Raw genomic sequence first — 27,125 nt, 5'->3', positions numbered from 1 at the left:
CTAAATGCTCCTTCTCTCTCTCTCTCTCTCTCCTTATTTTCGATCTTTCTTCCTTTATCAGCTAGCTTATAAATCATCAACGTCCGTTGATCTCACAGACTGTACCGCACGGCAGGTGTTACTTCTTCACGCTCGTTCCTCGGCAGAAAGGTAATCTTCGAAAATATTCTACCTGCTTTCCGGCATATACATACATGTATACAGATACACATTGGAACACATTGGATGTGCACCTGCATTCCAGCGTCGTTCGTGTTTTGCGCCGGGCGTCTGGCGAAGAGGGACTAGATAAAATTTCAAAAGCGGCCCTTTAAATCAGGTCCCGTCAATGCAACGGAATGCCGGAAAAAAAAAACCAGCCTAGAGAAGCCCGGCTGACGCGACTATTGTATCATCATAGAAAAGCTCTCGCCCGTGTAAATATAATGCGACAAGGGATATATACCGCGTCAGGCTTCGACGTTGTGATTGACAGAAATCAAAATTGGCCTAAATAATCAAATTTTGTAATGAGAAATCTATTAATTTTTATAATAATAACGATTATTGTTAATAATACGTTATTAATTAGCATGTGTGAACGTGGCGCTGTTTAATTCTTAACAGTTTTAAGATTTTATTATAATAATAGTTATGCATACAAACCGAATTTTTTATTCTTTGTTTTCATTGACGTATCATTTTTATCGATTAAATATCTGGAGACTGGTAGTGGCTCGACGCTAAGAATGGCTACGTGATAAGAATGGCTAAGTAACTGACATTTACACGGTACTAGTAATCAAGTTTAACAACATCCGTTGTTATGAAATTGGTCAATCATAGCTGTTCTTCGGAAGAATGAAACAACTGTGACTCGTCATCCAGTTAGGTCCTCTTCCCTTGGGATGATGGGAACATTTTTCTCTTCTCGCAAAAAAAAATATTGGGCCAATATTGACTTTTTAATATTAGAAAGTTAATATATAGTCAATATTGACAAAATATTGGAGCCCCAATATTTTTAATTACTCTTTAACTTTATTCAAACGCGCTTTATGCAATCGCAAATTATAATTTTATATTTTAATTCATAATTTAAAGACTTATCTTTCTTTTATTAGAAAAAGGTGAGAGAGAAAATAATTTTGGAATCAAGCTAAGCCTGATATTCTGACAGTCTATATCTATATAGATACATGTCGTTATTTGGATTTGTACTGAAACTAAACTTACAATTAGTTGAGGAAAAGATAATTAAACTTTTAAAAAAATTAAGATATTTACATAAATTTAAATTTATGAAATATGATTTTTATTTCACTGAAATAAATGATCCTTATTTAAATATGACAAAATAAAATTTTTTTATTCTTAGCGAATAAACCATTTTATTTTTTTTTTACAACTATTGAGATAAATTTTACATATATTTTGTATAATTTTATTGCGCAATAAATTGTTTATGATCAATAAATATCGGAGAAATCGCCACGTGACATTTGTTTGCAAACATTTTGACTTTTTTTTTCTCAGTTTAAATAAGACGTCACAATTGCTACTACTTGAAAATATATGCCCGTATTCATAGTCAGATCTTGTACTTTAAGGTTTCCTTAAATTTATCTTTAGATGCTCAGTAACTAATGAAATAATTCGTAGAGTATCTGAAAATAAATTTAAGGAAACCTAAAATATAAGGTCTGATTATGAATACGGGTAATAGGATAGATTTACTATAATAAACATTTTCAAATTAAAAAAATATAATAGAACGTACTGAATTTAAGTAAATATAATGAAAGATATTCAGCTAAGTCTTGTATAACAATAATTAATGTAAATTTGTGTATCTTTTCCTTTTATTATAAATTAATTTCCAAGTAGCGCCATCTCGACCACTCTTCATCAAACAGTAGAAGACTTCCCGCGAGAGTCGATAAATATTTGAAAAATCTATTTTATCATCATTCGGTATCCATCCGAATAAATTAAAGTTAAAAAAGATACCAAATTTTGCCGACGGATGTCGCTAGGTGTATTAAAATCGAAACGTGACGCGCGCAGGCGGCATTCACGGCTACGTTCAGGTTGTATCTATCGGCGCGTGCATCACCTGGGAGGGCTGAAGCGTTTCTGGATCTGCGGCGAGCTCTAAAGGGAAAATCGATGGCAGGGACGAGGTGTGTCGTCAACGACGGTGAATTTTCACAGGCGAGTCGGGACACACGCGAATAAAACAGAAACGTATTCTCGGCGCGACGACCGCGAGGAGATCGAAAGGAATTTCGCGATTGTAGCGCGGAACGCGCCCTGCACCCGGGCGGCGTTGCATCCTCGCCGACCTCGCCTCGCGTATTTGGCTGTCCTCTCACCATGGTACTTAAGAACGTTAGCGTGCATCGGCGATCCACTGGCAACGTCCGCGGCACGAATGTCCAACGGAATTTCTGCGCGATGTATCGGATCAGAGTCTGCAATCCGGATTAAGACGGGCGACGATGACGACGTGCTGGACGAACCAGGTAAATGCTTTGATACGCCTTTCGATTTTTGACGCGATTAGCGGCATCGGTCTCGGAGTGATTGGTGCAATTACAATGGAAATTGTTTAAATACAATTAAGCAACATGTTCTCAAACAGGGTTGGTAAAAAACATGTTTTAAATGTATTTTAAACAATTTAAAACATGTTTATTGATGTTTTTAATATGTTTAAAATTTTTTTTTATAGTACTGTTTAAAGCATATTTGAAGCATTAAAAATATATTTAAGAAAAAAAAAGACGTTTTATTCTTAAAAAAAAAAATTAGTCTTTACCAACCCTTTTCTAAAATATAATAGATATACAGTTAGAAGTTGTGTAATAAAAATTTAATGAATGTTAGAAATTGTATAATAAATATATAAATTAAAAAATAAAATTAATACGTTTGTTAAACTATTTAATAAATATTAAAAAGATGTTCACAATAAAATATAAAAATTTGTAACGTCTTCAATCAAGTAAAATCCACTTTGACTGAAAATAGAATTATTTCTCTTAATTTAGTTGAAACTAGTTTTTATACGAGATATAATAAACGTATATTTAATATTTTTATGCGTCATAAAAAATGTATCAACTATTATAAATTTTAAATTGTCTGCATAGTTAATGAAGAAGTTTTTATTATAGACTGCTTTAATTCAAATCTAGGGACGCGATCGTATGGAAACGAACAGGAAATAGACAAAGTCGAATATATTCAGATACATAAATTAATAATAGAAACATAGAGAATGTGTAACAAATATTACAGCGGAATTGGAACGTTTTTCTCGGTTGAGTAAATTATGAAAATTTTAGACATCAGAAATCTCATTTATGTGTTTTTAAAAATAGATATTTTATTTTTATATTTTCTTCCAAAAATATTAGATGAATGTTTCATGCTAGGCTAAGCGGGTCTATTTTGAGATTTGAGATGCAAATCGTAAAGTCGTAATAATAATTTTCACATTTCTGCGTTTCCTCTGCTACAGGTGATTATTTTGATCAGCACATTTCAGCAGAATAAATCAATAAATGAAGTGAATTTAAATTTGAAGTTGATCTGAAAATATCACATTTCTTTTTTTGCGTAATTTTTCTTGCGTAATTTAATCCACTTGATATCATTCGTCTTCGCAGTTGATTAAACCTAGTTATGTGTTGTATAATTTATAATTTTATTTTTTATTAATCTACTATGCAGATAAAACTTGATTTCGAATGCGCTCATGGAAAATCATAATCACAGTCAAGAATGTAATCAAAGCAAAAAATATTTCTTTACACACGGCGCATCATCAATCTTTCATATATCTTAAATTTCTTGTTTGCCTTTCATTGCTCGCAGTGCATCAATCTTTCGTATGATTTTTGTACACGTCAACACGTTCGTGATTATATTAATTAGTAAGCGTCACATACGCATTTTAATAAGCAGTTATCGTAAAGTTGTCGATGCTGTTAACTATGGAAAAAAAATTACAGTTGCATCCGCTTATATCTGCTTGTGCTATGAATATTTATTTAAGTTTATCGTACATATATAATTATATATTTCTGTATCGTATAAAAATGTAATTATATATACTATATATATTATATTTTTCAAATGTATTTAAAAATATTGATTTATATTCGTTGATTCATTATAATTTCTATGAAAAATATGTATCTGTTGTTAAGAGAAATTCAATTTAAGAGTATCATAAATAGATCACGCGAATAAATAGACATTTTTATTAAAGTTTTATTAAAGTATATTAGTAATTATATATATATATATATGTATGTATATAATTTATATATAATTATATATATTATATATTTATAATACATTTTATATACATATACATACAAAAGTGTACTAAAGTTTAATAAATATTTATTTGAATAATATTAGCTGAATATTTACTAAATGTATACATTTATTTATGTGGTACAGAAATTATTAATTTTTTAGTTAACTATTATTTTTTTTAGTAAATGTTGAATTAGTATTACTCAAATATTTATTAAAATTTATTCCATCTTTCCAGTGTATATATGTATAATTAATATATTATATATTTTAATAATATGTTTTATATATATATATATATATATATATATATATATATATATACTTACGTATATATATTTTACTACACGTTTGAATATACGCACGCGCACATTCATAATAGCGATTCTAATTTCGGAGCACAGATGCTTCTTCCATGAAGATTTTCAATGTTACGTCATTTTTCGTCTGGAAATAATTCATTCGTTATGACACGCGAACAGCTTTGTACTCACACAAGCGTTATTTACATATTATATGTAAAAATAAATTGTATCTCACGTTTATTGCGTAGTTATCCATGGAATAAAACACCATAAATAGCTTAAAAAAGGAAGCTTATTTAAGCTGATAAATCGATGATTAAATTTAGTATTTATGTATTTATGTATTATAATGTATCGGAGATTATGAGAAAAACATTGAATTATTCATTCATTTCTATTTAGAGTTTCACGTATAGAAAATATCCATCCTTCTAATCTTTTATAAATTTTTACGACAGAAACCACTTATTTGCAATATTCGCCATGTGTCGTGAATTATTAATTCAGGAAGATATAGTATTCAAGTAGTTTAAGTTTGCCGGCCGACGTTGTTTAATAATTAATAGGCGATATTAATGGTAGACATGGTATTTATTTTGCGACACGAGAAATATGGCGTTGTAACATTGCGGTTCAAATGCTAGCTATCGATGGCGATAATTAAAGAATGTTATATCGCAACCTTGCTCCGCATTAAATAGACATTATTTATACACTTTAAGTACATTTCCATTCGCATTACATCATGCGAAATATTCGTTGTAATCGCGGTGATAATCGTGTACTTTCTTTCTACCGCGCGCGCGCGTCTCTCTTTCTCTCTCTCTCTCTCTCTCTCTCTCTCTCTCTCTCTCTCTCTTTCTTCATTTCATAACAATTTATTAATCCCATTATCAATTTCTAATACTTAGCTATCTTACTTGATCTTGCGATCAGATATGTTTGTTTGGAAATATGATGCGATGACGATATTCGGTCACTCGTTCGGTTTACACAAACAGACAAACAATTTCATTAAATTTGCTACGATCTCTTTGAAATCGATATTATTAATATCATAAAACGTCATTTTTTCATCTGAATAATTCATTAGCATAGTTTATCTTGTGGTCACGTAAATTATATGTTATCATATAACTGTTATATGAAAATTTCTTGTCTCTTTAGCAAATTAATTAATCTTTTTTTATTTACATACATATGTATACACACTCATGTATGTTTCATATTTCATGCTATTTAGTTTTGTTATTATAGCATGAATAAAGTTTTTCAGTTCTCTTCAAATATTCTCTTCAGTTTTCTTAATTGCAAAAAAAATTAGTTTTATTCATGCTCTGTATTTTTCCACATGGATATGTTTGATAAAAATAATTGCGAACCTTTATCTTGTGTAAAATATTATTTTATTACCTAATGTTGTGACATATTATTATCAGAGAATCGCCTTTTTTATCGCACGTTTTTTATCGCATGTCCAAAGTAAATAATCTCCAATATTTTTTGGCGAGATTGCTTTTGAATTATTTGCGATTAGAATTCTAAAAAAGGATATCAGCTTCGATGTTGAATATCTGTAGGATGTGAAAGTCAACAAGAATATCAGTTTCACTTTAAGAGAGTATCAATTTCAAGGCTAATTACCAGGATGTCGAAAGTCGAAAAGTTGTAACGCAAGCGATGAGCTTTTTCTTTGCAGTTACAAAAAAAAAAGTGTATTAAGGGTAATGCGATTTAACTTTACATCATGCCCTAGCTATCTTTTTTATTGATTGATGTTGTACAAGTAATGTGGATCGATATATAAGAACGAATCATGTTTATAATCTATGAAATGTAATCTATGAAAGATATTCACTATGTGACGACGTATCTCGTAACTTAGCAGAAACGTGACTCGCAGACTTATTAACAGAAAGTGCGTCATAATTCTTGTTTTATTTTTATTGTATTAATTAATCATCTCAAAATCTCAGTATCTCTCTCGAATCTAGATAATAACATATATTAACTCTTTGAACAGCGTAAAACCATAATTTAATCGTAAAAACATCTTTTCTTGTCGTCCAAGTAGTCATTTAGTCAGTAAACATCATTTTGAAATCTTTTCCTGTCATTAGTGAGTACTGTCAGGCGGAAGCCAATTTGTTATAAACCATCGATGCTTATATAATCATTCATTTGTCTACATACGCTTTTAGTTTCATTTACTGAGTTCATTATTCATAATGCCAAATTCACAACTCTAATTATATCCAATTTGAGTTACTTTTAATTATTTTTAAGGTCGCCACCGTTCTTACTCAATATGTCGTTAATTTAACTAACACAATGGAGTTGTACAATTTAACTATTTAACTCAAGCAAGTGTATTATTTTTAATTCAAATTTATTTTATTATTTGCTAAGTGCATACGTTAATGTGAACATTGTTTGCTTTGAAACTAATCACAGAATTGATTTACATTTTGACACACATGAAAGTTAAAAATAGCAAAATGTTATTTATCTTAAGAGATTGAGTTGCTATTGCTTCTTTGATATACAGTGTACGTGCACTGATAAATACATTAAATCCATGATTAAATTCATGTAATACACATCAGTGAGCACACATAATTCTTATAAAAATCGTCGTAATGATCATCTTTTTCATCTATACGTTTTTATCTTTACAGGTCTAGGCGATATTTAACATCTGTCAAACTGCAGGACATTTGTAATTGCAGGAAAGTCGTATCGCAAACACAATCTTATTGCACCATGACGGTTGCATCGAAGGGACTGATATCTCACGGCTGAAATTGCTTTGTGAAATTGCCATTCATCGCGCGACCTTCGGATACGAAGCTTCCGCGGGAAAAACGATCGTGCGTGGCGTGCACGTTTCAGTACGACGCCGACCGTCGCCGGGTGAGGAACAACTATTATCATTAGTGCTCCGACGTAACCAGCTCGACTAACCAAGCTCACGTTCTCCGATAATCGGCTCCGACGTGCGACGGGAAAATCAGAGAACAGGAAAGATCGACGCTCTTCTGGGGGAAAGGTGCGTATGCGATATATATATATATATATTTCTTTCATCCCTTTTTTTCCTTTCTGCTTATACGTATGATTCATGACATACTACGCGTCATGGATAGCAATCTACTCGGTTTATCGATCCGCAATTATATCTATCTGAATACCGAAGGAGATATAAAATGACAGTGTGATTGATAGTTAGATAGGAAATAAAAGAAAAATAGAAGACGAGAACGTGTTGTGGATATACTGCGTGGATACTTTCTAAGATTCTTGCTGCATTTCACATGAAGCGGATTATATATGAATTTTATAAATAAAAGTTGACTTTAATATATCTTCAAGTCGAAGCATTCTCTTTGTTGTGTAAATAAATAAATAAATTCAAAAACTTTTATATTATAATATGTATACACTCTCTAAGCTCTCTGGAGTGAAATGTCACTGTAAAGAGTAAAAATTGAGCCAGTTTTGAAAAAGAACTCAATTTTCAATCTTTAGGAGGGAGATTTCAATTCTTAAAAATGAGAGTCACTTCTCTAAAAGTGTCTTTTAAAAGGCATACACACATAACATTCACACATAATATATAATAGCGCAAATATCCTAAAGATTATTATTTTAGTTTATTCGTTAAAGGCAAAACAAAGGGAGCCTCAAACTTACAGATATATTAAAATGGAATTTTATATATAATATTGTAAAAAGTAATAAGATCGAAAAATTATTGATTTTTAACCGGTTATTCTGAACGGGAAGATAACGTAATTTATTTCACGTAAAAATGGATTGCGTATCTATACTTTTGTCCTTTAGAGATGATATCATAGTTGCAGAAATTGCCGTTTCATAAAAGCAGTAATCCAATTTGTATACGACATATTGCGCAAACATCACTATAATTATAATCATGATTCAGATCAAGATATTGGATGAATTGTATAGTTTTTATCAAATTTTATTTTGACGAACTCGCTCGATATTTGCTCATATATTAATTTTGATGTAATTCTGTTCACATTCGCTCTTCTATTTAAGCTAAGTGACGTAATTGTCGGTGAATGAAGCACGCGACGGCACTTAATTCGTCAATTATCCACCTGAGAACTTCCACGAAAGCTCCGCATTTCGTAACAGGAAGCTTAATCTAGTAATAATAATAAAATGAGAAACTGAATGTAATCAATATCAAAATTAAATTTGTAGACCTATTCCAGAGGAAACATTAATATTAACATTAAATGTAAAAATGAAAGTTTAAATTTTGCAATTATCAATAACACCAGCAAAATTGATGTTGATAATTAGTTTATATTATATTTTAAATTAATATTTTATCCTACAATGTGATATTGATAGAATACATTGTGGTTAAATGAAGGGGCGTATATTTCGCATATCTTCAAAAATTTTAAAAAATCACAATTGTATTTAATTACATCAATTTTATTTTCTTTACATGAAGCATTACAGAAGTCAACGACCGATGGTACAAATTTATCGTCTGGGTGGCGTAATTTAATTGCGCGTGTATTTCAGCTCGCCGAAATTTGGCGGATATTCAGGGTGCAATTCGTAATCTTTATCGTGAAAATATTCTCATTGAAAATTCAGTACGGTTTGTATATTTTCAATCCTCTTTTTTATGTCAAGATAATTTATGCATTGTTTTAATTATCAGCTGTCTTTTCAAAGTTATCGTAAACATGTTACGTTGTCCCAGGTGGGAACAAATGGTGACTTGCAAGAAAAAATCAATCCTAAAGTGTAACACGCGATTTATTATCGTACTTGTTTGTATCAAGAAATATAATAATTATCAAATTATTATCAGGTCTCCTCTGGCTCTTTATTTATATTCCTGATAAACATGCGCAATTTTAATAATTTAGTGTCGATAGAAATACTCACATATGATAGGTAAATTAAAAAACGAAACATTATTCTAGATCTAGATATAAGAAGTTTTAGGAATTTCCGGATAATGACTTGGGATAATGACTTTTACTAAATTTAAAGCAACGCGAAAATATGGCTCGTTTTGATTAATAATTACTTTGTTATTCATATGACAATATTAAGTAACTCAAATTTTTTTTAATTGGCTGATAACAAGTAAAAAGAAGTCATAAATAGATAGATGTATATATGTAGAAAGCAATAAAGTTATCAATCTGTTTATTTGATATGCCTGTTTCCGATTATAGTATCTGAATGTATTCGCAATGTGATTAGCACAAGTACATTATGAATCACGCTTCATCATGCTACGAAATTATGGTAGAAACAATGTTCTTTTTTTTTTGTGATGCAAAAGGCGACTGCAGCTTACGTATACTTTACATAACTATTGCTCTTAAAAAAAATTGTAATTATAGACTAGACGCGAATTCTTGTCAGCAAAAGCGTAATTGTATATTCTGCGAAATTCTGCGAAGTCTTACTTTTTATGGTCATTGAAATTTGAAACGACGATCATCTTCATGGACTTTGCAATTGCGCAAAAAGATTGCATCCGAATCCGTTTTTTTTTTTAAAGAAAAAAATTCATGAATCACGTTACGATGATATCCGGAATAAAAAAATCACAATAAATACATATCGAAAAGCGAAACTACGCAAAGATAAATAATATAAATAAAAATAAATAATGTCAAATAAATCATGTGACTTGTCAGTATAAATATTTGTAAAATATATGTTTGTTTTGCAAATTATAGTTAAAACATTAAATGTTTGATTTACTAGCTAAAATAGTTTGTTTTTTTACAAATTTTTATTAATGTTACAGATTAATTTTTAATCTTTTCCCCCAGTTCTAAAAATTAGGAAAAGAATAAATTAAATCAAGATTAATGTCAATCTATTATACAATATCGTGGAATATGTAGGTCTTAGTGATCAAGTTCGCTATTAAAGTAATGCTGTTATTGTTGCATATTACGTATCTAAATTCTAAATGTCATTTCATTCAGTCGGCTAATGAACGTAACGACTATAAACATAGCTCGCGATTAATACGCCGCGGGCGAGTTTGTTGTATAAGTTAACCCGTAACAATGCAGGTTAAATGCTGAGATAATTGATGCGCCGAATAAGAGCCGGCAGTTTCCACTGTTCGTGTTTACTGAATCGTCCGGTGAAATTGATTAACATACAGCTGCAGCATGTATTTCATGGACGAAGTAACACTGTGTGTAATTCGTATTGCAATCTTGTTTTTTTTAAAAATACATTTTTACCTTCTAATAGATTTGCTTAACTGACAATACACTTTCCTGGTCTTTTTTTTTTGTTTTTTTGAAATTCTGCGAAGGCTTGCTTTTTGTAATCATCGAAACGACGATCATTTTCGTGGAGTTTGCAATGCCCAAAAGAACATCTATTTTTTTTTTATAAAAAAAATGCATGAAATGCATGAATTGTATTACGATGATATCCGGAGTAAAAAAATCACAATAGATACATATCGAAAAGCGAAACCGCGCAAAGATAATATCAAATAAATTCGACAGGAATCAGTAGCTTTACATTTATTGCCATGTACATAACAAATAACTGTATATTATATTTTAAGTGCATTTACATTTTACTATTTGATGTACGTTCTGCGACAAATATCTGACAATTATTAATTTATTTAACGAAGTTAATGCGAAAAGCTGGCAATTTGATGACTAATTCATTTTTACTGCTTGCAAGACGAAGCACGTGTAAGCGATTACAAAAACTTTTGTCAGTCACTTATACATAATTTTTATCTCATGTTTGAATTACAAAAAAATTAGATAAAAGCGTGTTTATTAAGAATAAGAAAATTTCGTAAAAATCGTTAAAAATAATTCCTTTTATCTTGTTTGTACTTTAATATTTGAATTATTTAAGGGATAAGGAATGGTTGCGATAATAAATTAAAGTGTTATATTCCAAGATGACCTCATACACCCTGTGACATCTCATAAATCTTGCCTATCATTTTTCTTCTGTGTTCTGAGTTTTGTTTATGACTGTAGGAAAACTATACTCAAGTTACGCATCATCTTTCGTTAAGGTCGCTTCTGACGTCGAAAAACGATTCCAAATTTGTATGGCAGGTATTCTCGGTTGAGTCTGGTAACTCCTTCTAACAGAGATTTACGATGTAGATCAGCATCTTTCAACATGTATTATCATTGCTTCTCTAAGCCAAAGAGAAATTCAAACTATGATCAATTTGTTTTTTTAATGTAAAATGAGAAGTTCGCGTTGCATTTTACAGTAAAGATCTTACTAAAAATATTAGTTGTATCTGAAATTATTGTATCTTAGATGTAATAAAATCTTATTTTGTACACTTCGCACATAATTAATATCATTAATGAATCATGCAATTGAGATGCAATCTCTCATAAGAGAACAGAATAATTTTTAACATATTGGCTCTACGACAATCAGACCTGAAAGACTAAGATAATGATGTATAATTTTTACATTGTTGTTAAATACTAAATATAATAACTTATTTGAAAACATTTTAGACAAAGAAAATTCTGTGAATTGTGAAATTTATTTTAAATGATAGTAATTTTAAAATTATTTAAGAAAATGATAGCCAAAAAATAACTGACAAAATAATTTTGTGACTGACTCATTCCGAGATTAGATTGCTGGACCGCACATTCCTCTGTTTCGTTTCTTTGGAAGAAAAAGAGAGGAAAGGAATCCGGTAGAGACAGGAAAAAAGCGACCAAAAAATCGCTGTGTACTTGCATGAAGAAACGTGTATTTGTAGTTTTATCTTATATGTGTGGAAGAAGGCAAATTTAATTCCGAAAATTTATCACAAAGTTCCCGTAATCTGTGCGGTTTAACTCTCTTACTTTTCATCGAATTGAAGCGTAAAACTTGTGAACTTTATTTTACAGTGAATTTGTGCAAAATGAGATCAGATTAGGATGTATTATGGAATTATTCGGAATGGATTCCGATCGGAATTATTCAATTATTACCTTTTTTATTATATTTTCTAGGAAAAACGGAATAATTCCGGTCGGAATTTATTCCGAATAATTCCTTTATTTAATAATATATTATACCCTCTGTTTAATAATAAATTTTTGAAACGCAAGGACATCGATCGATGAAGATGCTTCGTGTGTTATAAGAGAAATCTTCCAATCGTCTTGCTCTGGAATTGATTATCTCCGTCTAACCAAATTCCGTTCAGGCGCCTCGACTCGCTTCTCGCCGCAAATAATCGTTGATTAAGAATAGAAGATGCGCGAAGCGCCCGCGTTGTTAGAATGGTAGCAGATATCTAAATGTACCTACAAACGCACCTGTTACGATGTCGTAAAGATGCAGCAGCAACGCGTTTAAATTGCGTTAAAATCTCGATTATATCATATCAAATATTAAAAAAATCAACAACCATGTTACACTTCAATTGTACATTATATGTAATGTTGCATGTTTAAAGTCGCGTGTCATCTTTTTAAGATAATCACTCTTCTTTGACGATCGATATTTGCACAACTTATGTTCTTTTTATAGAGACAGAATATATGTACGTTGAAAAGTTTGAGATGAAATGTTGTTAATTATAGCTACCGAGTACATTTAACTCTTGTATACACGATGATTTTTCAGTCTTTCATTTCACATGATGGGTCGTTCGCGTGTCCCAATTTAATTTTTATGACTTTAAATGTGCAATATATTAAGTGATTCTTACATATATTCTTTAGAAGGTATCTTTAGAAAGTATTTATAATATTATATATATTTATAATTGTATACAAATGTTATAATTAATTACTTGATGCTCTTAGTTTTTCAAAGAAAAAAAATGTGTAGGATATGAATGATCCAATTGAAGCCTCAATATCCCGTATAGATCACGCGTTGTAATTAATTGCCCTAATTACATTTACATACATAGCTCAGTTCTCTTCGTTTTATAGGATACAAAATACATGATTAAAGGTTTAATACAGATATGACATTGGACATAGAACGTGATTAAAATTTCAGTAGAGATTTCATATATCTGATTCCTTCGTAAATATATAGTTATATTCGTAAACCGGATATATATCGAGTTGTGACCAGTTGACCCCAACCAAGCATCGTTTTGTACTTATACGTATCTTGTGAAAGGAGGTATTCAGGTGGTTATCGATTTAACTCGCGATCGTTAATATATAACGTCCTTACATCTTGCGCGGTCTTAATGGATTCTGCGAAGTGAATTTTTTTTCCATTCTACATTTTATTTCATATATCTTAATCTAGCGGATAATAAATTAAAATGATAAATGTCGGAAAGGATATGTCGGTTCGGAAGAACTTTGCTTGCTTTTGCGTCGTGTCGAAACAATTTTATCGCTTATTCATAGAACTGAATGAGAGAGAAAACTTTTCTCACTTTTCCGACAACAATAAAATTAATGATAATAGGATATCTTTCGGGAATTCCGGTGTATTTGGGGGAAATGTATAATAATTCTAAAAATAAAATTTCGGTTGAAATGCCAGGTGACCAGAGTTGTACCTATTTAGGTACAATTTCTAGGCTTATTCTTTTTAGTTGAACTTCTGACATGGTTCATCTTTCTTCCTTTTCTCTCCATGTTGCAGAAAAAAAGATGAACCGTGCGAGAAACTAAAGAGAACAGGTCTCTTATGTACCGGTACTTATATTTAGATTTTAGTTGATACTTTCCTGTATTAAATGTACGTTCAACAGGCGCGAAGCTCAGTAAAAGAATCTTATATTTCAAATATAATATACTTTTATCAAACTTGCTAGTGCAGGGTAACAAATTATATCGCCGTGACGAAATAATTTGTCCGCTGACAATTTTGAATGTTTGATGTTTTTGAAACTGCATAAATGTTAAACGAATTATTTGAATAAAATTAATAGTTTTATAAATGTTACTTTATTTTAATATGCAACATGTTAAACTTACTTACGTAGAATATTTATGTATGTATATGTATCAAATACGTATAATACGTAAATATTATGTGTGGATATATGAAATCATAAATGCCTATTTATTCCGAAGTTTTAATGAATAAAAATATATCTATACTTAGATACACTGATATCTTTACCTAAGTATTTTGTTTTTCTAGTATCTATATCTATATCTCGATTTTTTCTAGGATAGAAAATTTACTTGTATCTGTACTTAGGTATTAAAAATGAAGTGTCTTGCACAACACTGGAGATGACGTTGTAATACCGCGAGGAAATGGTCTTCGATTATCTGATTAACCTTTATTATACGTAATGATAATAATTTTCTTTGAGAGTAATTCATCGATTCGACATACTCTACGTTGCTATATAACTTGTCATTTTCATGCAGGAATAGATTATATTGTCGTTATTCTCCATCGATCTTGGCTTTCTCGCGGCGAACAGTAAAACCGCTGTCGTCCGGTGACATGCAAGAGCATGTAAACCGATTGCTTGAATATTTGTACACGTCGTGAATAAAGCCTCATTGTCAACTATAGAATCATCCTGTGCATTAGTAGGACACTGTCAACTCTGTCGATCGATATCGATGTATTCGTGTGCAATAATCGTTGCCATTTATCTTCGATAGATTTCGTGATGAGATTCCTCCGTGTTCTCTCCAGAAATGCCACTAGAATATAGTAGCTTTTTCTTTGACGACGTCTGATAAAAAAAGAAATAATAATTTTTTTGCCGTTGACCTTTAAAATTGTGACTGTTTTCATCCTTCCGTTTACACTCCCACAGTCTTTATTTCATAAAAATGTTTATTTATTTCGACAATTTTTTATTTTAGATCTCTTCACAATAAAAAATATTTTTATTTGAGTTAGAAAAGGTTTATTCAAGTCCTTGTTAAAATTTTGTGTTTTTTAATATATCCGAGTATTAATTTAATAGTGTAGTTGTATTATTTGAATTTTTTGTATTAAATTGATATTAATATTTCTTAAAATAACACAATTTATAAGTAATAAATAACATAAAAATTATGTTTTTTTAAATATAAATTTTGAGATAAATAAAGTGTATTAATTTAACATATAAATGTTAAATTTATCGAAACATTAATTTTAGATATTATAAATGTTAATTCAATAAAAAAACATCACTGCTTACAAATTGTGTCAGTGTTATATTTTGTATGTTAATTTTTTTACATAATATTTACTTTCTAATATATTTGTCTTGTGTTAAATTAATAAAAATTTGAGTGAATCGTTGGATTGTTTGGATTATGTAAAATGTACGCGAGACACTATCTCCTAATTAACACAAATTTTCCAACTGTATTCTCATAAAAATAAATACATTCGATAATACCAATACACTGAAAGAGAAAGTGTTTAGTATTTATGACTATAATTGCGTAGCCGCAAGATAAATAAGTATCTAGTTATAGTTAGAAGCTCCGTTTTTATAATCATTACACTTATATTATTGTTATAAGGTTACTAATAATGATTCTATATGATTTTGTATAAAAAAATATATAATAGCTCCGAACCATAATTATTTTACTTTACGTAATTATAATCACAAATACTAACACTTTGTTGTTAATCTCGCGATGAGATAGAATTGTTTTAATGGTTGGATCATTGTCAATTCTTGTCTCCATCGTCGATCTTCGTTCTCGAGTAACGTTGCTATTCTTAACTGTTAAGTATTATAATGAAAATGGACCATGAGTGCGCGCGCTACAAATTATCGAGACGTTCTCTTCAGTTATTTGCGGAATAGGTGATCTCGAGTAGAAACGACGGGTACATAATGAGGGAAATGCATGAGTTAATCTCTCTCGATTATGCATATAAACTAGACATCCCGTTGACTCTTTTTAACGACGCTTTCTATACTCTCATGTGTCTATTCATCCTCAAACGTAAATAATAATTTAATTTTTGTCATATTTCTATATTTTCTATATATCTCTATTATATTATTATTTCTGTAATTATTATTATATTGTATTTATAATATTATTTCTAATAACTTTTTATTTATTCAATTCAAATGAATGAAAAGAGCTATATTTGGTCAAGGCGAGTTCTAATACTTAATATTTTTATGCGAATTTTTACGATTTCCAGTTCAAGCTTTTTATTTATTCTCCTTCGTTTTTTACGTTTTTTTATCTCTATTTTTAAGATGTCGTTAGGCTCATTTGAGCAATCAGGCCATTATTAACAGCCGATCGGCAGGAAGGTTTGCTGATTCATGTCACAGCAATTATATCGGGTTATATCGGGAACCAGTTAAGTATTAGAGAGTAGGAAACATGACGCCAACCTGACGAAGATCGCTAATTACAACGAAGGTCATGACTTTTACTTTCTCACGACATGATTATCATTTATCTTCAAAATGTTAACGACAAAAAACGCAAGCGATTGAAAGGTAAACGTACCAGTTAGTGGACATTATCTAATTATTGTACGAAATGAAACAAAAATTTTAAAATTAAGCTTTTAATGATATATATGACTAAATAAATTTGTCTTATTAAATTTTTATACACAACGAATTTATGTAAAATCATACACGTCATTAAAAGTCTAATATTAAACTAAAATTTAGATCATTTCCACTAACTACATTTACCTTACATTCTGCACAATTTATGAATAGTCACAAGAATTTTCACATTGATTATAGAAGAGATAACACTTGTAACACTTTACATTCATAAGTCGCAAAGTCACCCGAAAAGAAGTACGTTCCGTTTATCTTATCGATTTTTTGTATACTGTGTAATTAACTAATGCGTAGAAGACTTATGGCATACGTATTTAGCTTATCTTTTTTATACTCACATAATTGTGGAATGCAATATATATGTAATAAATATTTAGTATATTCAATTATATTAAAAATAGAAAAATATATTATCTCTATATAATCTGTAGATTTGTTCTTTAATATTTTGAAATATGGAAAATTCTGCGAGATTATCTACTCGTCGGGGAAAAATTGGCTGTCGCGTAATGATAAGTATTCTTGTGTAATAATCTCACTGGTTATAAACGTGACTAATGTTAAAATGATCGTCGCAAATAAAGATTATTTCAGGAAAATGATGACAATAACAGATGCACTATTTTTACTCTTTCATAATTTTATGTATATTGACACACATAAAATGTTACATAACATTTTTACAATAAAATAATCGTTTTCTTTGCAGTAGCCAAACGAGCAGGAAAATTGGGTTTACACAGATATCGAATATACAAAAAGAAAAAATGCAGAATATATTTGAGGTCGACGATAACGATGTCATTTATAAAGATGTTGTCATCATAGGTAAATATATAAAATGTCTTGAGAAAATTTAATAATAATAACGTATCTTACATTAACTTAGTTTGTTATGGATTGAAAATGAGAAAATTTTACTTTTATTTTTAAAGTGAACTCTCAATTCTCCAGTAATCAAATTTTTTAAATATGCTTATATATGCTTATTTAACACTTATCACTTATCAAAGACCAATGAACTTCTTATCTTGTCATGTTCAGCAATGTTAGTATTAATTTCCTACAAAGCTAAAATTTTTATTGTAAGAGCATATTAAATAAAAAGCTTGTGAGAAGGTTAATAAAAATAACTCTGAGTCTCAGCAGTCATAATTCAAGTCGTTTGTCAAAATAGTAAAGATTCTACACAATTTCTGGTCTTCAGGAAATGGACCCAGCGGGATATGTCTATCGTATATGCTCGCCGGAAATTGGCCTTACTATACCGGCGAACCTCATCCTGGCGATGATATGCTGACAGCACGACTGCGGTTTTGCACGACCAGCAATGAGGAGTGCGATGATACGCCGGACGATGCGAACACTGATGTAACTATTAACAATCGTCGTCAGTGCTCCAAGTCTGGTGTCAGCAGGACGCAAGGAGGTGCGCTAGTGTGCAGTACACGCTGCAAACTTGAATGCCTGTCCTCCGGCATCGAGGGTAGAGGCGGCGGTCGACCACTGGCTCTTCTCATGGATCAGTTGCAGCATCCGTGTGTCGATGCCGGACTCGACGTGCCCTCGCTGCTTAATTGGATTTCCGCTGACGAACATCTCGAGCATAGGATCGTGGACCACGTTGTCCTTGGTAAGGGCCAACCAGGCGGTGCTTGGCAGGTACGTGATCAACGATGTTTTCTCATTTTTTTGTAATCCTGAAAATAATGGATTTTTTTCCATGAAATATAAAACGATAGGTGAAAAATGATGAAAGGAAAAGTCTTAATAAATTGAAACAGCTAATATTTTAATGATTGAACAATTAAAAATTTTATGTTGGGAATTAACAAGGTTAATTATAAGTATTACTTAATTTTTAACGTAACATATTTATATATTATGAAAAGCTCTTTCCGTATTATTTAATTTAACATTTTTTTAATATGATTATCTCTAGTCTATGGATCCCAATGTACTGACTATCAGTCTGAGCCGATGGATGTCACTTCCCGATTTGGATCTGAGGCAGTGGGAGAAACTTGTCGAAGCCGAACAGTTACAAAAATCGGTTTTAGCCGCAGAGAATGATGTATATGCGCGCCTAGAAAAACTGAATGTTTGTAAGGCGTCTAGTCGAGTTTCTATGGGTACCGTGGCAACGTATTACAAAGACTACGTGCACAGGAAAGGCTTGACACAATATTTCCGATGGTATATATTTGAAATATTTGACACAAAACCGTTATCGACATCAACGCGGACTTTTACGAAATAATCTATTTGCAGTGGGACCACAGTTACTTCAGTAAGACCGAATTCGGACTCGCCTGAGAGCAAAGGAGGATACAATTGGATTGTAGACGGGTACGAGAACAAAAATGGAAAACGATTTCGATATCGATGTAAAAGGGCGGTTCTTGCAACTGGCACGACCGATTTATCCAATCATCTGGGCATTTCAGGGGAGAACACAAATCGCCAATGGGTGACACACGATCTTAACGATCTTGAGACTCGATTAGGATGTTTGGTTAACGAGTACGGTACGTAAAGGAAAAGTTATATAAAGAGAGATGATTGCACTTAATTTGATGCAGCTTCTGGAAAAACTTGTCTTTTTTATACATTTATTTATTACATAATTTGTTCATGATTTATTCTCATTTAATAAATTGTTAACCATAGGCAAAGATTCGACCGATGAACAGATCCCACCCGTGTTAGTAATCGGAGCTGGTCTGAGCGCAGCCGACGCGATTATGGCCGCACGCTTTCGAGGCATACCTGTGTTACACGCATTCCGCAACTCGTTAAACGAGTGGGGCAAACAGACCGCTGGGAGAATAACTACTAGTTATGATCGACTGCAATGGCTACCGGATTCCATATATCCGGAGTATCATAAAGTGTATGAAATGATGGCTGACGGAGGTACAAATTATCCTTTGTACAAGTCTTTGCCAGGATATACACTCGTCAGTCTTTCTGAAAATTGCGAGAAAGGAAACATAAGGAGGACAGTCACACTTTCCGCTCCAAACGGTCAGCTGCACACATTTCCAATATCTATTGCAGCCATTCTTATCGGTAAACATCTATATACTTCTTAATAATAACTCAAATTAGTAAAACTTATAGATTGGATATGATAATAGATATTGGCTTTAGTATTGAGTTCGTAAATTCAGTTCGTAAATTCGTCGCTGTTACTGTATTCAATAATTTTTTTCAGGATACAAACCAGACTTGTCATATTTAGAAGGTGGCGGTACGGAATTGGGTAAATTCGCAGATAAGCCGATTGATAGCAAATCTAATCCAATTGAAATCGATGATTTCACATATGAGATGATTAACGCGCCGATAAAAGGACTTTATGCATTAGGACCTCTAGTTGGTAACAACTTTGTTCGCTTCGTTTTGGGCGGTGCGCTTGGAATTGTGGCGCATATTTTATGCACCACAAACACCTGAGACAACTACTCGCGCGACTCAATCGTATCTTAGCAAAATTATTTTATATATACAGGGTGCGTCATCAAAATCATTCGAACAAATTTCAATTTAAATTTTCCGCTATATTGTGCCTCCGCAACCAGAGGTTGTTGTTGGCGTCCGAGAAAGTCTGATGCTTCTAGTGAACAGTTATTGAGTATAATGAACAGTCATTCTCAAAATGCGATATTGAAACCAAGTGCGGAGTATAATCGCGATCATCCAAGGCCTTCGTGCTGAGCACTCAGCAATGGAAATAATTCTTTGGATACCCGAGATCAATCGTTTATGACGTTTTGCAAAATATATGGCTTTAGAACAGTCCAACGAAGGTTCCAGTATGCCAGCGAGGAAGAGTCACTCGAAAGAATACACCACGAGGACTCCTGCAATCGTTGAAAAGGCTCAAGCGCTGATTTCAGATGATTCAGGATAATCGTGCGAAAATTAGCATCGATTATTGGTGTAAGCGAGCCAACAATGCCGAGGAGGACCTTCGATACAAATCGTACACATTAAAGATACACGACAGATGCTCTCTGAGACTGCCAGGACAAGCTGTGTTGCTCGCCTCAACTCCCATTCTGGTCTCTCCCAACAGCCCAAATTTAAATCCCTTGGACTACTATGTATGGAGTGAAAGTTGAAAGGATCAACAAGTCTCGGCATCCCAATGTGACGTCATTAAGGATCGCTATTGAGGCAACATTCATCAGCATGGACAGCGCTACATTATAGCGTGCAAACGCTTCAAATCGAAAATAAAAGCTGTCATTCAAGCTAATAGGGGATATATCGAATAATTGATCTACAGGGAGGGAGTCCTCAAGTGCCATGTAAAAGGATTTTTTGTAATATTTAATTTTTCATTAAAAACATTGTTTAAAGAAATTGTTCGATTTCCGGATGTGGTGATGCATCCTGTAGACGCATTAACATTGTGTGACTCCTGCTCAATTCGTATGGGTGACTATCGCTTAGTTCTTAACATTTATATCAAGAGATTGCTGAGTAAATGTGTTTGTATATACTATTGAAATTATTTTTATATTCTTTCCATATTATATCCTTCGCGAGGAAACGACCGATTTTTAAATGTACATAACTATTTAATTGTTTCGTCGAGATATCTCCTAGGATGCATTTTACTTAACGCTTGCAACGCTTGCGAGCATCATTTTATTCATGTCAATAAATGTTGGGGACGAAATAATGCACGTGAGCGTTGCGAAAGTTAAGTGGAACGCACCGTAGCGTAGCGAAAATTAAAGTGCAATGATAATTACAACATTTACTCAGCGAGTAGTGACTTACAACGTGCGGAAAAAGATGAGTTTAAATGCCACTTTTTATCTATTTTAGATCTGTCCGCGCTTGTTAACATTCCATTTGCTAAGCATATTATGTATGAGATAATATCAATAGTAATTGCACTTAAATTTAATAATTTGTTTTTAGGTGCAATATTATATTATTGACAAATTTTTCATGACTATACATTACAGATCTCTCCACAAATACATCCTTATTAGATTCTACATCTCGTAAAGTGTATATACAGTTAATATATAACTGTTGGAGTCTGTATTGTAACGAGTTTCGTAAAGAATAACGAATATTACAACGAAACTCTTGATATAAATTCTGATACTATGTATGTACTTAGGATTAATCTGTGTTTGCCGATTAAGTTAACTGCTTTTTTTATGCACATTTATGTATAAATAGGAATGCCTTTAATAATTTTTATCTTTATGATAAAATTTATCTTTATGTAAGAACGTTAAGTTTTTAGAATGGCCGGACAATTGTGCTTATTCAAACGCACAAGCATTTTTACATTACGTGTATTTTTATTTTCTGACATCTTGACAATTTGCAAATGAAAACACATCTCGAGGAAAAAATGTTTTATATGTAATTATATAATTTTATATATCAATATATAATTATATATAAATATATATAATTATGTATAAAATATGTTCATTTATATACAAGTGTATATAAAATATATATAATTTTATATAATTATATATAAAACATTTTTTTCTCAGGATATCACGAAGTAAGACGATTATCTCGTCTTAAGTTTTACTTATCTTTAATCCGCCGTGTAATATGCCTTTACATCTCTTATTATATAAGCTGTGATTACTTTTAAAATAGGCTAGTAACACTTTGTTATTAGTATAATCTATATATATATGTAATACTACCTTTTTAGTACAAAATGTTTTCACAAAATTTACTTTTTGCATCTTCTTTTATTATTTAATAGTTTTTATTTTACACTTAATTTACAAACTTTATTTATATTTTACATAATTTTATTTATGATATCTAATTGTATATGTTAATTAACATTCATATGTTACAATTAAGTTAATTAGTTTATTCAATTTAAAGCTGGATTTAAAAAAGAGAAATGTACTTTTCATAATTTTATTATATTTTAAACACAGATTTTTATATTACTCTTTGATAACGTATCATGAAAATGCAAGAAATATTCTTTTGTTGTATTAAATGTGCGGTATTTAAACTTATATGTTATAATACATGCTGTAACGGTAAGCCTAAAATGTATTTAATATAATATTACGAATTTGATATTAGCAGTAAGCGAGTTATTGTAGCTATAGGAGGTAAAATAAACATTAAAACGTATCATTTATAGTTCATAGTGTAGTAACATGGTTTTTAGAAGTTTTATTAAAATGAAAGTTCATATGTAGATATTAGCTATGACGACAGGGATACGTACGGATACAAGAATACTTAATACGCAATCTGTGATAGGAAATGCAATGTTCAAGAAGATGCAATGAAGTAGAAGAGACTTAGGAGACATAAATCTTGAGCATATTAGATTTGGTAGATACGTATTTTTACATACAAAATGAGAACCGATTTATATAAGAAGTTATAAATTTATTTAAACCGAAAATAGGAGAAATCATCACACCTGCCTCTCTCGAAAGTATAACAGCGAATAATCCTATTTGTTACAAAAAGCTCTCAGTTAATTTTAAAGTATCAACAGGATCTTATTGTTATCTTTTTTGCTTTCCAAAAATTAATTTGTAATATCTTATATAGATCATGTTGTGTATGTACACACAAGAAAATATGTATAGTTCACAAGACTTAACTTCAGTCATTGTTTTATTATGGAATGATCATTTAACAATTAGATGTACAGAACAGTTTACAATACAGATATAAAAAGTCAAACTGCATTTTTTTCATTTTTATCGTTACAATATTAAACATAAATAAAAAAACATAATTTATCGCTATAAAAAATATACAGTTAATGTGAAATATATATATAAATAAATTATTCTATAAATTATTCATAAATCTGTTATTTTTGCCGTCACTCTTAGTATATACTATAAGAATTAAAATACAGCGAAACCATTTAAAATTGCAGGTATTATGAGGATTACGATATTATGAGGAATTATTTTTAAAACTAATTTATACAGAGCAAGACATTGATTAAAAAGATTAATGCCACATTCATAGTATTATTTGATATTGTATATAATCCATGAACAGATGGACCGAACAAACATTTCGTCATAATTTTATGAATGTAATTGTTCTTTTCTGACAATAACACTTAAGGAAAATTGCACGGACTATTTTAAAAAATAGCTCTTTCCATCAATATGTACAGTTTTATAAAGACGTTTCATTTTATGGAACACGATAAATACCAACAAGTATATTTTCACGTTAATTTTATTCTAATTATAGTTGATTCTACGTCTTAAATATGACGAACAAGAAGCTAAGTAATATGATAGCGGCCGCGAGAATCACGATACAATACAATTTTTTATTAGCCTTCTGATACGAGTCAGCTTTCTTCAATTGTTTATAGCCCTCCTGTACTTGTACTTGCGTTTGCTCTATGTTGTAATCAATTCGATCTAAAATAGTACCCTGATCTTGTACCATTACTGCAAGATCCTGTACAACATAAAAATTCAGATTTTTGTACAAGACTTTATCATGCTACTCATGTTACAATATGCACTAATATCGAAATAAATATCAAAACAATTTGAATTTATCAAATCGAAGAGTTTTTCTTGTAATTATTATCATGAGTATTTATAATAATTTTTATATATACATATAATTTACCTTAAAAATATGTTTTAAGTCTGCTATGCTTTGAACTATACTTCCAATCTGTTCCTCTCTTTCCATTGCTAATTTCATCCTATCTTCCGGCTCCTCCAACTGCAGTAAAACCGAATCCTGTCTTTGTTCATTTTTTGGCCAATAATCACCAGCTGCCTCATTTAGTTCTGTCACCCAAGAATCAGTTGCTAGATTATTTAAAAGAGATTGATCTTCTGCGAAGAACTGGTTATTTCTCTCTTCTCTTGATTTCACCTCTGCAAAGATTTATTGGAGGTAAATAATATTAGTTTATTAAAAATATCAACAGTTGCTTTTGAAGCTTTTATGGGTATTTTCTGTACAGAAGCTGTGCATTTCGCGGATTATCTACGGAAATAACAATGAATACCAACATGAACATTACAGTTGACTTCATTAGAGCGAGGACTGCGACGATTCTTAGCTGTTCCCGCGAAGAATTTTCTTTATATACACTGAAGTAGACAGAAAAGAGGAAGGACAGTCAATCTTCGATAATCGGAAAAATAATTTTCCATATATATTTACACAGCCATTATCTCTATTTAGATTATCGGGATGTTTTTGTATCTCTATAGCTTTTTTTTTCCCAGTCATTTAATTAAACAATATTTGATTTCCTATCTTAATATTGAATTCTAATAATCTGTGTGACATGTTTTAATCTGACGTTACGTGATGTTCTTTTATGCGTAAATTGACTTTATTCTTGTATACTTTTGTACACAAGAAAGATAACGAATCCTATCAGACAAAAGAATTTTCTTCCATCCTTCCATAAGTTAAAGGAATAACAGATCGACAGAATATTGAATAAGCACAATACCCGAATCATCTTTAAACCTCCTTTCTCTCCCAAATAGGGCTAAAAAAAACTCTAAACACCAAAGACCCTCATTTAGTTTTGCGGAAGTATATAAAATACTTTGCTTCTGCGGATAAGTCTTTCACATTGGAAAAACCAGAATAATCAATCTAGATAAAAGAACATCAACGTAACGTTAAAACATATCACAATCATTATCAAAACAGGACATTAAGATAGGACACCAAATATTGTACTACATCATATTTTCTAAGAATAGACAAGTTATAGAGATACAAAAACATCCCGATAATCTAAATAGAGATAATGTAGAGCATAAGTAGAATACGGAAAATCAGTTACCGAAAATTGGCCAACTCTTTTCCTCTTTTATATCTCCTAGCTCTAAACAACGTATAAAAAGCAAATCTTCAGAGAAGCGTATTAAGCTCTTCGCCCTGATGAAGTGAACTGCAATGTTTACGAAATGTTGACATTTTAATAATGGATCTGAACGGAGACAACCCGCAAAATGTATAGTTTCTGAATATATTAATAGTTGATTATTTTTATTCAATTACGAAGAACATACGTGTCAGATAATGATTCTGTGCAGTTCTATATCGAAGACCTAACTCCTGTAAAGCAGTCGAAAGTGCCATTACCGCACTATTAGCTAGTCGACGTTCCGCAGATTTAGTTTCGTGCCTGCCAGCTGACTTAATTGTTTGTACTTGTCTATAACCATTAGAGAATGCACGTCCAATTTCTCGTGTCAGTTGTTCCATTTGTCTTTCCTCCTACACAGTAATATAAAATATATTTCAAATCCTCATAGTTACAATTATTATAAATTCTAAGCATTTCACTTAGTCGATGCATTCTTTTTTTGCAAGAGAACAAGTGATAGAATAATTTATTTGAATCTTGATAGCTTGAGAAACCGAATTACAGCATTAGGAATTTGCAAACCTGGGACGTATCATCCAGAGTAGGTCTGGTGAGCTGTTTAGAGTGCAGCTCGACCAGGCTATCTATCTTCACCCGTAATCTGCTCAGGATGTATTGTGTTTCTTCCAAGGCATCTGCCCAGGTGGGCGGTGCATCACTATCCACACCCTTCAGTTCGACATTGTCGGATGCACCGGAATCCGATTCCACCAGTGCCACGCTATCAGTAAGATTCTGAAAAATTTAATTTAAAGCGTATAAGTATTATAGGATAAAGATAAAAGCAATTTTAGATTGAAATAGGTTAAGTACACGCACCTGTTCGGCATAAATGTGCCTACTCTGCAGGGCATTATTTCGCATCAAAACGAAAGGTTCGGTTAAGTTTCTTGTGGCCATTTTCGAGCTGTTATCTCTCCTTATCACTACACGATATATCTCCTAATCATTCCGTCGCATTGTACTACGCACCAAGTACCGGATCAGCTGTCATCTTGAAACAGCTGATCGCCAAGCCTGCTCGGAATGCTCATTAGCCTCTTTGCTGCGCTTTTCTTACTATTTTTATATATCT

The 27,125-nt window shown here is 31.4% G+C and overlaps 2 protein-coding genes across 7 annotated transcripts; one reads left to right on the top strand and one right to left on the bottom strand.

Moving 5' to 3' along the window:
• The first annotated feature begins 1,782 nt into the window (after positions 1–1,782).
• On the top strand, positions 1,783–24,705 carry LOC105146330 (oxidative stress-induced growth inhibitor 1). Of its 6 annotated transcripts, none has more exons than XM_011056524.2 (8): positions 1,783–2,504; positions 7,346–7,665; positions 17,846–17,961; positions 18,341–18,795; positions 19,076–19,329; positions 19,405–19,661; positions 19,804–20,205; positions 20,351–24,705. In XM_011056524.2, the coding sequence occupies exons 3-8, from the start codon at positions 17,901–17,903 to the stop codon at positions 20,590–20,592; spliced, it is 1,671 nt and encodes a 556-aa protein (XP_011054826.1). In that variant the 5' UTR covers positions 1,783–2,504; positions 7,346–7,665; positions 17,846–17,900; the 3' UTR covers positions 20,593–24,705. The 6 variants fall into 6 exon arrangements, with proteins under 6 accessions (XP_011054826.1, XP_011054817.1, XP_011054808.1 ...); XM_011056515.2 differs by having other exon boundaries at positions 1,786–2,504; positions 7,295–7,665; positions 17,843–17,961; XM_011056506.2 differs by having other exon boundaries at positions 2,020–2,504; positions 17,843–17,961.
• On the bottom strand, positions 24,353–27,125 carry Syx16 (syntaxin 16). Its single transcript, XM_011056495.2, has 5 exons — positions 26,870–27,125; positions 26,573–26,785; positions 26,193–26,400; positions 24,775–25,031; positions 24,353–24,597 (listed from the first exon to the last, which is right to left on the bottom strand). Exons 1-5 carry the CDS (start codon positions 26,948–26,950, stop codon positions 24,388–24,390), a joined length of 969 nt encoding a protein of 322 aa, XP_011054797.1. The 5' UTR covers positions 26,951–27,125; the 3' UTR covers positions 24,353–24,387.

The sequence above is a fragment of the Acromyrmex echinatior genome, chromosome 14, assembly GCF_024713525.1.
Source record: "Acromyrmex echinatior isolate Ae372 chromosome 14, ASM2471352v2, whole genome shotgun sequence".
NCBI lineage: Eukaryota > Metazoa > Arthropoda > Insecta > Hymenoptera > Formicidae > Acromyrmex > Acromyrmex echinatior.
The sequence above is the reverse complement of the archived record's forward strand: the minus strand, read 5'-3'. Positions and strand labels throughout refer to the sequence as shown.